The 16,883-nt window shown below is 38.1% G+C and overlaps 1 protein-coding gene across 1 annotated transcript; it reads right to left on the reverse strand.

Moving 5' to 3' along the window:
• Positions 1-688: 688 nt before the first annotated feature.
• Positions 689-16,774, reverse strand: PRMT7 (protein arginine methyltransferase 7; the record flags this gene model as incomplete). Its single annotated transcript, XM_079541650.1, has 17 exons — positions 689-847; positions 1,448-1,544; positions 2,594-2,754; positions 3,324-3,398; positions 6,774-6,935; positions 7,511-7,600; positions 7,920-7,967; positions 9,369-9,452; positions 10,003-10,144; positions 10,388-10,515; positions 11,557-11,734; positions 11,861-12,102; positions 12,934-13,046; positions 13,378-13,486; positions 14,799-14,948; positions 15,725-15,761; positions 16,680-16,774. 17 exons carry the CDS (start codon positions 16,772-16,774, stop codon positions 689-691), a joined length of 2,070 nt encoding a protein of 689 aa, XP_079397776.1.
• Positions 16,775-16,883: the final 109 nt, after the last annotated feature.

The raw sequence follows: 16,883 nt of genomic DNA on the forward strand, positions 1-16,883 counted from the left end.
ATTAACCCAAATCTGTACGTTTTCTAATTTTCAGTTATATATTTCTAGACTTTGCTCACTGTTGAGTAAATGTCTCTTCAGAAATGCAGCATATCTGGCTCCAGAAGAATGCCAGTGCAACATACTTTAATTCACAGACTATTTCAATTTAATACTAACTACAATGTACAGGAGTCTGCAAGTAGCTCTTATTTTTCCTGTTCCCTAATGAGCATACTAATACACGTATGTAGTTTGACTTGGGATTTCTTTTTGTGCACTCTGATGATTAATTTCCATTAGAAGCAACAAGTGCAAAGCCTAGAAATAAATGAGTTTAACTCACACTTATCTAAAGTCAGCATAAGGTTTAGAGTCTTCATCTGCTAATGCCAGATAATGCCCAGTACACCAACTATTTTGTGTTTCCATCAGGCTATTCAGCACCCCAAAATACACAGTTTCACACCAAGAGATGCTAGCAAGTATGTGTATAGCTGTAATATGAATCCTGCAAGCAATGCCTGTCTATAAGGAAAGATTTCTCTCTCCCTCCCTGGGTAGGTATTTTTAAAATGAAACCAAAAAGATTTAAAAGTATTTTTCAGAATGTTTGCTCTCTGAGCACAATAAAAAAAAAACCCAAATCTCTGCCATACAAGGAATATTGTATAAGTTTATTATAATTTACATCACAAGTGAAAGTATTTTATAATAGCTTAAAATCCATGGCAATCTCTCCTGTCTTTGTGTCAAAATTTATTGCATACGTGACAGCACTAGGAAAGTCTGCCAGAGTTTCTGATTCAATAACAGAACTGAAAAAATAGACAGCTTGCTTGCAGTGGGGATTCCATTCACAGTTTCCCTACAAGAAAGAGTTAAAAATGAAAGTAGTTACAATCCTAGGATGGATTACCTGGACAGTAATAATGCAGTAAAAACACAAGAGTTCTTATTTTCAGTTCAGTACAGAAAGATCAGATACAATTTCTCCCAATCATTGCCAGTCACTCGTTAAAGGAATGCGTAACTTGAAATCTAACATGCTCTGCTGCACATTGAAGTTACAGACAATAAACAGATTTGGTCAAACAAGATTTGCAAAGAGTACCAAAACCACCTCATCCTTCTCTAGTTTTTTCTTTTTGTTTAACTGAGAAAAGGAAGTTGCATGTTGTTAATAAGCAAGTTGTATTTAAGTTGTATAAATCCTACTTTGAACTAGCATCCTATCTGCATTCTGTACGTGGTTCTCATCTACAGAAGCATTTGGAGCCAATTCCGACTCTTATGTTAAGAGTCTTCCCACAAAGATACAAACAGCTCTGCTAGTTCAGTTCACATAACATCCAAAGAGTTTAATAAGAAGCACTATGTAAATCAAGCATGGCCAGCTGAGACTCATCTTTCAGCACTGTAATCCTAACAGACTTGGAGAGATAATGAAATTAGATTGAAGAAGTACCTTTTCATTTGAAATCTGCACCAGCCCTGTACTAACTGAGATATCAGCAGTAAGATGATATTCCATCCACAGAACTGCTCCATGGCTCTTTCCCTTTCTGGAGAGAGGCAGGGGATTAAAATCCATCACCATAGCATTATCTTTATATAACACTGATGTCCTTAAACACTGCACCCATTCCTCATCTAGCTGGGAGAGAGTGAAAGCTGTGAAAACATGAATAACTTGTTTCTCTGAAAACAAACTGAACAGACAAATAATTTGGTAAATGGTTTGCAACTTCTTAAACATTTGCAGACATTAAATCTAAAAAAGAATGAAGAGGAACTTAAGTCATAACTGCATCTGCTAACAAACACAGCCATTTAACAGCACGTAATAAAGCATGGCAGAAATGACATAGTGTCTCTGGAGAGTATCTCCTTTATAGACCTTCATGTTTCATTTTTATTAGTCACATAACCCATCTCACTTCAAGTCTGTGCTTGACAAGGGCAGGGGTCACACTGGCATACTGCCTCTAAATACAAGTGGTGCAAAGAGACCCTACACAGATGGTTTTGGGTTTTGTGTAACCATTAATTGGGCTTCACAATGGAAACATCTACTTACATAAAGCCTGCATGGTTACAAGTAACTTCCCCCGTTTTTTAATTTTTAACACCATTTCATATCTGAGCAGCAGTAATTACAATCTGCAGTTATGGTGAAAAGTATTTCAGATGACATGAAAAATACCAAGGCTGTCAGAATTACAGCTGAAGGGAAAGATCGTGTACACTTCAAAGCTACTAAACAGAATAATTTGAACAGCTAAATAGGAGCTACATCTGCAGGATCACAGCAACAGGGAACAAATTCCAAGACTGCAAACAAACAAAAACCAATTTGTTTTATGTAAGCGATAAATTAACCTGTTTACATTTTAAATCATAGTGACATCTATTGAAATGCTTTTCTTGAAATACAGGCATATTATCTAAATGATTACCCTCTCACTGTTGAAGCCTATTGTGAGTAGCAATGGGAAATTTCTGTTGGAGTAAATTCCACAGCTTTAGGTTACATTTTTTAAAATTGTTGCCTAAGATCCCACTAGTTAACACACTCAGTTTGAAAACCATTTATAGCAATGAGAAAACTCACCGTAAAAGACTTACAGACCCCTCTGTGCTGAGGCAGTGTTGTGGTACAGTCTCTCTGAAGTCAAATAACAAAACCTCCTGGGGATTGGAGAGTGACTTGCAAGGATATTCCCACAGAGGGTGAGGTTCTGCTTCCTTTGATTCTCTAAAATTCAGAGAATTCTGAAGAAAGAAAAAGTAATAAAATCATCTGAAAACAATCCAGAGGCAAATAGTCTCTGTATTCAAATTATGCATTCTGACTTCAGAATATTTAAGCAATAAAGTTCCAACTTTGAAGTTCTGTACTTCTTAGGTAAAGGAAAACCTTGTACTGCATGCATGTACTAATTGCTAGTCCTCAACAGGCAGATAAAAATGGGTATTTTCAAGATACAGTGCATTCAAACTCTCTCTTGAGATGAATTCTACCCTACAGTGTAGAGTACTGTACTCCCACACAGTGACTATGAAGGCAATCTAAATGGCTACCACAAATGTGGAGATACACAACACAACTCTAGAAACTGACAGAAAAATCTCACCCTTCACCAGTCTCATCAGTTTCTCTAAGAGCCCTGCTCACTATTGAAAGTACCTGCGAGGGCAAGGGAGGACTGCAGGATTCATTTATCAACAACTCCTAGATGAGTTTATTCAAAAGCCACAGTATTTATGAAATATTATTTATGAAATAATATTTATGAAAAACTGGAACAGTGGTTAACACACTCACTGTTAAACAGCCTTACTTTAATCATGTCATCCATAGTCTGGACATCAAAACCTTCACAGGTGCCACATGGACTCCGGATTCTCCATAAGTCCTAAAAAGGAAAACGGGATTTTGTTTGATTCTGTTAACAAAGAGAGCTTTAGCTGTAAAGTCAACTGTTAGTAAAGTGCATGTACCTCCCTTCAGCCTGTGCGTATCAGGTCAGCCAAACCTAGCTTGCCACACAGCAGGGCATAACACATTACAGCTCTAAATGACAGGATGGAATTCAGACCTAGTTTAGTAGAATTTAAGGTAGTCAATACTATGAGGATTTGTATTTTAGTTGATCTTCACTAAGTGAATTGGTCTGAATCAGTTCCTTCCTAACTAGGGATATATCAATGCTGAGCACTTCCATCTGAAGACAAGTAAGAAAACAAGCCATAACTCTTCCTTGTAGAATGTATAGCTGGTAGAGAGAGGCAAAAGATATATAAATATTACATATTAAACTAAGACAAAAATGTTCCTGCCCTAAAATTGACATAATTTTCCTTCAGAAGATCTGAATTCTTACTGCAAGAGCAATTTCTGTGTCATCATAAGAAAAAATATAAAGAGAAACCACTCAGTTGAATGAATATTTTAGGGAGTATTTCCTCACCTATTTTGATGAAAAACAAAGTTAAGTGGTACTACAACAGATTCACGATAGGCAGATAAAAATTAAATTACTGGATGAACTGAAGGCAGTATGTTCTCAAAAATTCAGAGTGCATTGTATTGTCTTAAAAATACAAACATACACAGATGACAACATTTACTCACAAAATTATTGTTCAGGGCCTCACAAATGTTCTCCAGTCACTCAGTGTACTGGTTTGAACCAATTACTCAAGCATTTGGTTTACACTTTGCAGACTAGTGTGAACCAAACATCTTACAGCTCATTGGACTACCATGCTTCCCTTTAGCACTCCAAAGATGAGTATACTCACTTTAGGCACTTCTTACACATACATACTCACTGAGTTTACCAATCCAATTGACAGACAAGTGATTCAGTTCAACTTCTGCCTTTTCATAGACTGCATTAATGGTCTCTAATAGAATAAGAACACTCGCTAACTGGAGACATACACATTTCTATTACCTGTTCATTACTGTTTCACAACCAAATATATGGGATGGAATGGGATAGTTCAGCTTGAAAGGACCTTCAGCGATGGTCAAGTCCAACTGCCTTACCACTTCAGGGCTTACCAAAGGTTAAAGCATGTTATAAAAGGCTTTATCCAAATGTCTCTTGAACACTGACAGGCATGGGTCATATCAAGTGCCTCGATAGGAAGCCTGTTCTATTGTTTGATCATCCTCACAGCTCTTTTCTCAGTTTTGTTGCCTCCCACAGACACATTCAAGTATTTTAACATCCTTTTTATAGTATGGAGACCAAAACTGCACGCAATATTCAAGGCAAGGCTTTTCTTGGGAAGAAAAAAAGAGCTTACACATTGAATACTCACAGTGAACCTATAAACCTAACATTTTCTCCCTCAGTTTGCAGGAAAGACTGACTGACAGTGAAAGAAAGATTAAGGCATGAAAGATTTACAACATAGTTTTCCCCTCTGCAGCCCACAGAAGACTTCAATAAAATAGATTTTCTACTACACCTGTGTTCCAGGTCATATTCACCTCACCAACGGTAAACAAGATGCATCAGAACTTTAAATAGGATTATGAGACATTTTGTGTAAGGAATCTCTCTGCATTCACCTCTAAAGATAACATCCCATAACTAATCATTGGTAGCTACAGACTTCTACAATGTCCTGTTGTTAGAACTATGAAATTAGACACGTAGCATCCTGCTCCCTGAATGAAATTATGGACTAACACGTTTATAACTGGAAAATGTTCATCACATTTCTTCTCCTGAACCCAGCTCTAGCTAATTGTCTAAGTGTAATGAGATACTGCTATTCTGACAACACACAACAGGCGATAGGGCTTCTGCAGAATACCTTACAAGAGTTTGTCTGTTTCTTCTGTCTAATCCAGAACGGACAAATGCAGAGCTTATCTAAAACCAAAACAAAACTCAACACATTCTAGTGTTTCAGACTAGATTCACCACTGAACAAAGAGGAAAGTGTCAAATTTAAGTTATAACTTTCGGAGTAGCGGAACAGAGCAAATTCTATGTTCTAACACGACAGCCAACAGGACCATCTCTGAACACAACGCTGAACACAAAGGCAAAAAACTGAGGTTCATGTCATATGGATGTCATTCTAGGTTCAGCTACTAGATTACAGAACAAACTTAATCACTCTGCAGGCTTCAGTTTTGTCATCCAAAACATAAAGAGAATAGTATTGACTTTCTTATGAAACCCTTTGAATTCTAGGGATGTAAATCCTCAGGATAAAAGAGCATGAGATTAAAATTAACTGCTTATTTCAATCTGATTACTGTTGATTAAACATCTGCTTCCTATTACATGACTCAGATTTACATTATTTTCTCAGAATACATTTCAAATTCTCTAAACTTCTGCAGAAAACCTTGAAATCTATGCAAAAAGATGCAGTGTGGATGAATAATCACACAGGAAAAAAGAACTTGTATGTTTTCATGTGTATAAATCAAGGGTAGATGTGTGGGAACAAGGTTAAAGAGTATCAGAATGATACTCCATTTATTTCTCTCTGAAGGAGACTGTGCAGACAAAACTGCACAGTTGGTCAATTAGAGGAAATAGAAGAACTGGTATTTTGAAAAGAAACTGAAGGTTGTGATTATGTGAACATGTTAGATAATATTCATTTTTGTTTTACAGACACATATATTTTATTTGCCCAATTTCGGACTAGAGAGTTCCCTCACTTCAGCTTCTGGACAGAAACTCAGCATATCAAGTACTTCTGCAATTTCCATTGTCATTGTAGGCAAACTCTTAACAACCTTTACTAACCATCTGACAGTTCTTAACAAACATTTATGCCTTGGAAAATTTCTCAAAGATTATTTTTCATCCTAACATGACCCCAAGTTTAGAACTGTGTGCATTCTCCAAGGTTTCAAAGAAAATGAACATTCAATTATGGAATCTCTTGTGGTCTTGCACTCAAATATCATTTACAAAATTGTTGTTTTACATTATGTTACATTTTATAAATAACCACAATTCTGACATGCTCAGTTCTACCTGTCTAACCTAAACAAATATTTTAAAGCATTCAAGCTTTTCATTTGAAATTGCAAAAAATTTCAAGGTAATTTTCTGACAAGGGATGGTTGAAATGTCAAAACTCATCTCCAAGATGTCAAATATTCTCTCCTCAGGTGGCAAGCACAACGCACGTCAAAGGGAAGAGCATTATAACTGCATAAACTTGGTGTTAAAAACTTAGGAAAGTGTACTCAGTTTTAGGTGAATTCATATCAGTGCAAAATGGATGCTTTAAAACAGTCTCACCTGAAACTCCACAATCATCATGTGCAAGGCAGCAGACTGAGGTAAAACAGTGACACTGCTGGCAAGATGCTGGGTCACAGCTGTTCTGGCGTACCAGAAATACAGGTTATGCCATGGCAACAAGCTTGTAGTGAAAAATGGCTCTCCAACAAGAACAGAAATCTTGGCAAAGAAAAGAGACAGAAAATGTTGTAATAGAGAACAACAGCTCAAAGGCTAGTTACATCTTCAATAGCTGACAATGCAATACAGCAAGCAAAGTCATCTAGATACAAACTTCTCCAATCCAAATATGGATTTGATGCTGTGTAACAGCCATCTTTTCAAGTTGCTGAATTCCAAACGGAAAGCTTAATAAGAAGTGTCACAGAACTCTGCAAATTTGAGGATTTTAGGACGTACTGATAGACTGATCTTCAGACTGTCTTGAGGAAGAAGAGCTCAGCCCCAAGTATCTGTGCAGTTATACTGTTTAACTGGTATTACGACAGGTGTAGATTATGCTGGAAGGGAAAATCATACCTTTCAAAGGCAAAGAAAAAAAAAAAAAAAAAAAACCTCCAAGTCTTTAACCTGTGCTTCGCTCAGTTTCAGTAGGTAGAAGTCTCAAATGACTGCTACTTTGTATGAACTGTGGTTCACTGTGGTTACAGCAGGAAAACTGGAAAGCAAAAATCACTTTCATATTCCTCTTCCTGTCACACCTCTGAAATTCAGTATGGACAACTATTCCGTACCTTTTTATCTTCCAAGTGAGACGATGTCAGCGACTCAGGACGGGCTTCTACTATTTTAATTTTATCTTCAAGATGGTTGGCTTTAAAGAACTAGAAAAAAAGTAACATTCTGTCTTTATCAAAAGCTACAATTGAGACACATCCACACCAAAATAATATTTTAATAAGAAATAAACAAGAAACAAACACCCAAGAGAAATTTTTTAAAACTGCCTTCCACAACTCAGCCCTCAGGATGGGACAAGTCTGTTCCTAAGGGGTGCATGCACTCAGAGGATCCTTCAGCAGGAGGAAAGAACTGCTAGTTGTCACCTTCTAGGTGAGGCTGGTGCAAACTATGTGATGCTCTCACATTCCACTCATCCTCACAACAAATATTTACTGCTTTAACACAAAACCAAATACTCACTTTTTTCATGACAGAGCAGGACACAGCAGAGTTTTCTAATGTAAACACCTACAGAAAGCACACCACAGATAGTCAAACTAGCTTTGTAGCTCTTAGTTAAAATGATTACAGACTGAATGATGCTGGAGATGTTCTGATACTCTAAGGAACTGACCGTGCACATGCCTAATAAAAAAACACACATCTGTGCTACATTCCTTTGTCAATAAAACTCCCAATAACTACTGGCTATATGATGCTGTTTTCACAGCTGTGCAAGAGGGAAAAAAACCCTGTACTGAATGCAACCATTTATTTTCCTTTTTTGAGATGCACATAACATTAATGTTTGCTCTAGGCATATATTTACCTCTGCACTAATGCAAGGGTATTCCTAAAAAAGAAACTCTTACAGTAAAACCTTTAAATCCAGACTGCAATCAGCCAGATATTCAAATTTCCACTCTGACAACAGTTTGGGGATTTAGGTTTATCAGGATGGAAGCTTTGGGGGGACTTGACATGAATGGCATTGTGTATAGTTTATGTTCTGAACATGGTTATGGTGTGATAAACAGTTTTTACTATATTGCCAGTCAACCTACAAAACTTCCCCTAATTTTCCTGCTCATCAGAATGTTCACTCAAAATATCCAGATTAGTTAGGCTTATTAAAAATAAATAAACCTGCAAAGACATTTCAAAGTAAGGGAAAAAGAAAAAAACATAAGAAAACATTCAGGTTTCATTCAGCATTAGTGAAGCATTAAGCAATATGCTGCTATGAGTCTATAGGAAAACAGACTGGCCCCTTGTAAGACTAAAGGCAAAAATATGGGAGCCGTGGGTCCCACAAACCTCAGTTTGTTCATTTCTGTGGGCTGCCCAGCATCTCCCTTGGGATTGTACTACATTACACATTCCTGCACATTCAGTCCTACTATGACAGATTTTGGTTTGAAGGCCTCCAGCAGGAACACATCAAGTAAGGTATGTATGCAAACGTGACAGCCAGGCAACTCTCAGTCTTTCATCTACACACAAGTTCAGTATTCTTAAAGCCTCTTATCTGTCTGTTACAGACTTTCCACTTTCAAGTGGATAATAAATGTAATTACAGAACTGTGAATAGAAAAGAAGAAAAAAAGCCTGCCAGATATTTTGGTTGGGGTAATTTTTAAAAGCCCCAGTATGTATGAAGATAAACAGCAATCAGCAAGGAATGAAAAACAGCATTTTCATTCCAGGCTTTGCATTGGCAAACATCAAAATTGGTTACTGTTATCTCCCTGGAGTTCAGCTTGATGAATTTAACCTACTTTTCAACACAATGGGAGCCTCTTTCTCGCTTGTCACTGAAGAGGCACTGGAAATAATTAAACAATGGACTGGAGTACAACAGATCTGAAAACACCAAGCAAAAACACAGAGGTCAAAAAAAAAAAACCAACCCAGGAGGAAGTACTGTACCTGCTCTGCTCCAAGATAGTGAGCCAATACAGGCAGCAGGCTGCCATCACTGATGCAAAGGCAAACGCTATCTGTTTTCAGAACCTATGGGGAAATCAATTGTCAGTTATTCCTATTCCAAATGAAAGAATTCTCATGTCCTGGACATTTTGGAGGTGTTTTCCCTCACTTTTTATAGCTGCATAGAAAATAAGGACTGAGATACATATTGCTAATATAAGGACTTCAAGCAGAACAGAACAGTGTAAGAAATATTCATGTAATCCCTCGTTTTAGGTAAGAAAATGGTTTCACCAATACACAAGGGTGTGTAGAGTATATTTTTATTGCCATACACGTGATCATAAAAAGCCTGTCTTTATCCAATCACCAATATACCTTCTCACAAATACATAGAGCTCCTAAAATTCCTATGAAAAAAATGCTTGCTTGCTGTTAGAAAAAAACAAAAGACATACCAAAGAGGTGTTTGTTGTACCATAACAAAATCCAATTTACATTTGCTGATGTAAATAAAATACGGTCTATGAACAAATTTATTTGCAAAGGAGAAAAAATTCCAAGAACCATTACTACAACTAAAACAATACACCTGTCAGAGAAGCCAGGAAACCTAAAGGCAATGTTCACTCACATTCATCAAAGACTTGATGTACTGGCGTGTTCGGTTCTGATCATTCAATTCCCCAAAGCGTGGTCTGTTCCAAAGAAGGTGAGCCTGGCATCTACAAACAGGACTCTCAACACGAGCAACTGCCTTGTCCTCATCTTCTTGTCTGGAACAACAAAAATGGCAGAATAATTCCAGCAGTCCAAAGCTCAATTGTGTTTCTATGCATCACTTTTATTTTTTTTCCACCTGCTCATTGCAGTGCATTTTAATTTGTTTGGGCTTCCAGTAATTTTCTAGTCTCTAGGTTTCAATCTTGTTCTTCCACAAAACAGTTCAGCTGCAAGCACAGCAATCAGTCCAGCTTGGAGGAAGCCACCCGCCCCTTCTTACACACGTATCTCATTACCTGGCTCTCTGCAGCACATACCACACGGAGTACTCATCACGACAGGCAGTCAGGTGCACCTTCTGACCCTGCAGAACCTGCTCCTCTTTCGGAAGGAAATAAACACACTGCATCCAGTGATCTCTCCACTGAAAAGGAGTTGACAAACAAAACCTTAGGGAGTGACTCAAACAGTAAACACACAAGTAAAGAAATACAAAAAGTCAATTAGTAAGAATGGGCACGACTTCGGAGCACTGGTAGATGACTGGTTGAAGGATTCCTGCTCGTGTTAGCAAGGCTGAGTAAGGAACAACACTGTGCACTGAATAAAGGTATTCTGCAAAGTTGTCTTGAAATAGGATAAGCTTGAGACCAATGGCTTGCTGTGTATCTAAGTTTGTGTTTCATGAAATGAAAACCAGAACAAAAACACATTTTATATTTATTAATGCTGTTTTACCTCTGTAGTTCACTTACATTAGAAACACTTATTGAATTGCTGACAGTGACCAGTGGTTGGAGTCTCAAGAATCAAAGGAGCCCAATTAGTGTCACTGTGACAACACAGCTATCTACGTTTCAAAAACTTGCTTTCAGTAATGCAAATGTGTTAAGCCAACTAAATGCCTTGTTAGTTTTCCCTTTTATTCTCAAACACAGTAAGTGCAAACAAGTGCTCTGTATGATAAAGTTAGTCAAAAGGAGCCTACAAGTAACTACAAAAACACAGGAGACTAGTTTAACACTGATCTCCCATTCCTTCTCAATATCCCCTATCAACTCAGCAGTTTTCCCTAATACTCGTCTTTTTTATGGGAATATAAATATATTTAAGTAAAAGATTTGGAAATTTAATACAAAAACTACAAGGAAGAAAAACACAGCCTGATATTCTGACCAAGGACAGAGACTAGTTAAAAAAAAAGTGCTAATTATTGTTTTTTCTTGAAAGTAAAATAAAATAAACAAGAACTGTAGATCTACAAGGCAACCTCAGCTTCACATTAAAGCAAACCTAAAATTTGTGCATAAAATTAGCATTTCTATGATTTATCACCTTCCAATACATAAAATATTAGCAAAGTTTCTATACAGTTTACAAGACAGCTGTTTAAAATACCCAGTAGGACCTTAAAATAATTACTGGAATTCATCTGATGACAGCATCTGAGGGCTCAGTATTTTACCTGGAAAGCAGATGTGGGTTTTACCCAGTATGGAGCCATTGTGCAGTTTATTGTTCCAGAAGGGTCCATGTCAATATCCCACCAGGAAAGTACAATTTGTGCCTTGCCAGATTTTACAGGCTCCAGCTGCACTCTATAGCAGGTAGATGCACTCCTTACTGGCTTACTGAAATCCACACTGCAGAGAAGCACCAAAATTGTGAAAAGAAACAGTTCAGTATTCTTCAGGAATTCTCACCTGCTTGCTAAGCAGAAAAGGTGTAACAGGAAAGCTTTGTTTTGAACAAAGCAGTGCCTACTCCACCTGAACATAGTCACCACATCACTGAGGATAGTGAAGTCACTTGAAGGCATCTGGTTCAGTTGGATATCACAAACAGAAGGAACACCTGGACAGTTCTCCATTTCTGAAGGGGAGACAATAATTTTTTCACCATCCTTTGCTTCAACATGAACAGGAAACAGTTTGTTCCAGGACCACATTCTTTTGGATTCCACTAACTGGACATACACTGTTGCCCTGTGAGGCACTGCCTCACATCCTTCCTGAATGTGCAAAACAAAGGGTAAAAGAATTCAACAAAGCTGACTTATTAACATACATGAAAATTAAATCAATTGAAACGCCAACCAATTTAAAGGAAAAGTAATTAGACTGGGAACTTTGAAATCTTAAGCTCCAGTTATTCCACAGACTTCTGACACAGAACACTCTCTGTGAATTATGATAGGCCTGCCCACCCCACTGGGCATCCTTTAGAACTACTTTGAAAGATCTCTTTGTTATATTAATGATACAACAATATCAGTTTATTTGCTCAGTTCAACTTACATCTGCATTCTCATTCTGAGGTGACAGATCTACTTTGAGCACTTAACTATTAGGTTTGCAACATTAACATAGCATTTGTTATTGCAATGAGTATATAGCTTACATATAGATATAGAATACTGGCTCAAATATTTATTCAGTGACAACTTGATAGCCATGTTTAAAGCACATAAAAGTTGTTCTAAATAAACACAGAACTAAAAGCTAACTGTGAAGTTCAGGAAGCAAACAGATCAATTACAGTGGAAAGATGTAAAAAGTTATGGAGCGTTATTATGTTTATAGGTGAAAACAGGGGAACGGGAAAACAGGCAGCTTGGGGAAGGAGCAGCAGAAGCAGTCTCAAATGAGGAGTCTGATAATCGGAGTTTAGAAGAGATTTTGGGTAGCATCTCTGCTCCCCCTCCTCCAGCAATGACCAATGAAGCCAGTGCTCCTCATCTCATGATAACTCACAGCCTAGAAAGCTGACACTTTGTCACCTACCTGTATCCTACTCCAAAAAAGACCCCTAGGGAGAAATCTGACACAGCACATTTTCTTACCTGTACAAGGTATTTGTGCGCATGCTCGTAGGTTGGTAGAGCACCTTCTCCTATCAGCTCTGTGTCAAATAATTCTGTTACCAAGATATTTGCACGACACTGCATGTCTCCATCTGAAAGACAAAATTTACTATGACTGCACTAAGACATATCTTTCAAGAAGCTGGTATGCTGAAAGGACAAGTCATTCAAAAACACTCTCCTGACAGAGAATCTGTTGAAGCGTGCAAAATATTCTCCTGTAGAAGTCTACTGACTACAGAACTATTGAAATATTACCAGAAATATTTCCTTGTGAAATAATACTCCAATGTTACTTTCTGGAAAGAAAAGGATTTCCTTTGTTTAATTAAAATCATTTGGAGAAGCATAAAAATACATATTTCCTTAAAGTTTTGAAGTAGTAGTGCAATACACACATAAACCTAGCTTTAAATTTCTCACCTGGCCCAACGGTGACTTCAGTGGAGTGCTTGTTGATTACCTTGATCTTGTCATGGAAACCATTCTTCTCCACTATCTTCACAGCAGCATTAGCCATGGGTTTGAAAACCTGCAAAATTCAAGATTGCAACAAACTGGTTAGCTAATGTTGGCTTTCAGAAATACAACAACACAAAATGCAGCACGTTTAGTGTTGCTAAAATTTTACATCTGTACTTTTTCTTGTAGCTGAAGTTCACGACCACAAAACAAGAGACCTTAAGCCTCCCTTCCAAAGTTCATAGGCCTCAAATGGCATTGTTCAAGCCTGGCTCTCAGCTGTCTCCAAAAGCTACTTCACTTTAACTTTTGAAAGACAAGAACACACCTCATGAATTGTTTCACATTTACAGTAAACAAACTTGTCCTTAAACATAAAGGGACACACGCACTAGAAGTGGCTCCAAGAAACCTTTATGTGCTCAAGATGTAAAAATAAGTAAATAAAATAGTAATTAAAAGGGAAAAAAAGAACCAGTACAGAAACAGTCACCAGAATATACCATAATTCTGCTCTAATTAACAGTATAACATTCAGAACAAAGAGAAAAATAAAGAGACAGCTTGAAAATAACAGAATAATGGAGAGTGTAGTAAAAGGGCTCAATGACCAGACTGTAAGCATACAGATTTTGAATATTCCACCCAGCCTCGAAATCTGACTACTCAGGATAAGAGAACTGTGGCCACGTTGAAACCTAGCCCCACTTCCATAACTGGAATAATATACTGCTATTAGAACTTATATACCTGTGCCTTCCAGACACAACCTAGGGGCAAGTGAATATTCTCTTTTTTTCTACAGATGCACTAAAAGAATATGTTAAATTGGCCAAAATATCCCTGCTATTACCCTTAACGTAAGTAACTGCTGTTAACAACCATCAGAATTCAAAACTGTCAGTACAGCAGGACATGCTCTATCTAAAAACAGAGATGGAAAAATCAGTTTATAAGGCAGTCTCTCTATTAAAATGTGGTCCATGTTTTGATTTACTGGTTTAAGAGCCCATCAACAAAACTGAAACTCAGGAAGATCAGCAACATGGCTTGAGAATATTCACTGTTTTCAAAAATATTCATCAAGTTTTCCGTATTACACTGGAGTTCAATAGGGAAGACAAAGCAGTATAAAACCGCACTGTTAGATGATCTGCTTATTTACAGAACCTGGTCCTAAAAAAACGTTCTATGCATTTTCAGCTATACTCTTTTAAGATCCATCTCTTTTCATGCACATAAAGATATCAAATCCTCACTTCAGAAAGCAAAGCACAACACAACAAATGCACCCAGACCACTGCTTGTGAAGACACAACAACTGCACTGAAGCTCTTACAAAGAAATTACGAACGTGGATGCAATCTGTAACAAATGCTTACCTCAACTGCATAGCAGAAATCTGCCCCTGCTGAAGCTGCCATCATAGACAGGAGTCCCGTGCCAGTCCCTATGTCTAGAACAATCGCTTTCTCACCTCTTCCCTTTACTCGGCTGACGGCAGCACGAATACCTTGGTAATATTTCATGTTCTGTGGAAATGAAATAAGTAAATACACATACATACATAGGGATTTCTTTCTTAACAAAACAAGATCAACAACCTTCTGCCTACTTTCGATTTTTGTGCAGAAATTTTCCCTTCTCAGACTATATGTGTTCATCATCAGAAAAAAGGCCTACAGTCATTCCTTATGCTGTACAGTCACACCAAAGCCACTGTTAGTGAAACGTTTAGAAATACGAGACATTTTGTGAAGCTGATGATAATAACCACGTTTTTGCTTCAAGGTGTCACAGTGTAGACACATAGAAGTTTTTTAAGGTTTGTGACTAAACAGCTAGGGCATAAAGAGCATTTAAACTATTTCTCCAGGTTTCATCGCACCTGTAGATATGCTATTGATCTTAATTTTCTTCGCAATCTTGATCTGTAAATACACCAAATCATAATGAAAGAATAAAGACAGACTTTACTTACATTCCTGTCAGAACTATGAAGCCTAGCTTCACATTTACAGCCTGTGGAATTTTACCATGAGCTCTGTCAAGGTCCCAACTAAAATGTCAAATACAAAGCAACAAAAGCAGCTACTGAGTGCAAATATCACATTCTGCAGGAAAAAACACTGCTCTAGAGACAGACGTAAGAAGGCATCTCCTGATCTAGGAACAGGTCAGATGTGGAGTACAAATCTGAACACTTCATCCTTCGGAGAAATCCATACCATCATGCAGTGACAGCTGCTCAAGAGAAAGAATGTGACTGTTTCCTCAACGTTTAAAAGTTCATTGCTTCTATACTTACCCTGTCCTTATCGTGAAGCATGTCTGCATAGCGTGATCTACAAGAAGCAAAACTCCAGTCAACATACTGCAAAACACTGCAGACTGCTAGGTCTCATTGGACAGCCTTTGTTTCCCCTATTAATGCAACCAGTCCCACATCCCATGAATGTGCAGATAACTATGGCATGCTCTTGAAGTCCCAAGTGTTTTCCCAGACGTAAGGAATTAAGTAATTTCAGTGGTGTGGTCACGAATTCCCATGATCTAATTAATTGCTGGTATATATCCCCTCTCCTACAATGGATCCAAAAGCATGGACCTATGGACAGACAGCTGTGAAATAACAGCTGGAGCAGAGGGAGGTTCATTCAAAGCAATTAAAGGCTGTCTAATGCTGGTCTGTCATTAATTACCAGAATCTACACACCAAAAGCTGCAAGGTAAATTAATCATAAAATCACAGAATCGTTAAGGACAGAAAAGACCTCTCAGATCCCCAAGTCCAACACCATCCCACTGTGCCCACTGCCAACATCCCTCAGTGCCACATCCCCACAGCTCTGGGACACCTCTGGGATGGTGACCTCCACCTCCTTGGGCAGCTGTGCCACTGCCTCACTGCTCTGTCAGAACTGGAATTGTTCCTAATATCCAACATGAACCCCCCAGATTAGTAGCAACCTGAGTCAGGAACAGACAAGCATCAATTCTGTGTGGCAGAATGGATCTGAAAGAAATCCAGCCAAAGACTTTGCCACAATTGGATGAACACTGGTATTAAAATCAGCACCTCCAGGAAACGTTCAGAAAAACCTGAGTGGAACTTCTTGGAGAGTTCCCTATGGAACTGTACACATATCGTTCAGCCCCACACACACCATAACATTCAGCCTGTCCCATCAGCTGCAAGTCATCAGGATTTCTATGGAGATGGAAGCAAACCCGAAGAAGAAGGCTGACATTTCCCAGCATACCTTGCAATTTCTTGGTGGTAGTCATAATCCTCGTCCTCTTCTACCCACTCCAACGAGCCCGTGGTCGGGTTGGCTCTTCCGCAAAACGTCTTCATGGTCGATCTCGACGTACGTTATTTACGTACGGGCAATTTTGCTGTCGGAATGCAGAACATTGGTTTTGTAGCAAACAAAACACCTTCAGTGAACACAACTGACATTTCA

The sequence above is a fragment of the Tetrao urogallus genome (genome assembly GCF_951394365.1).
Source record: "Tetrao urogallus genome assembly, chromosome: 12".
In the NCBI taxonomy this organism is placed as follows: Eukaryota; Metazoa; Chordata; class Aves; order Galliformes; family Phasianidae; genus Tetrao; species Tetrao urogallus.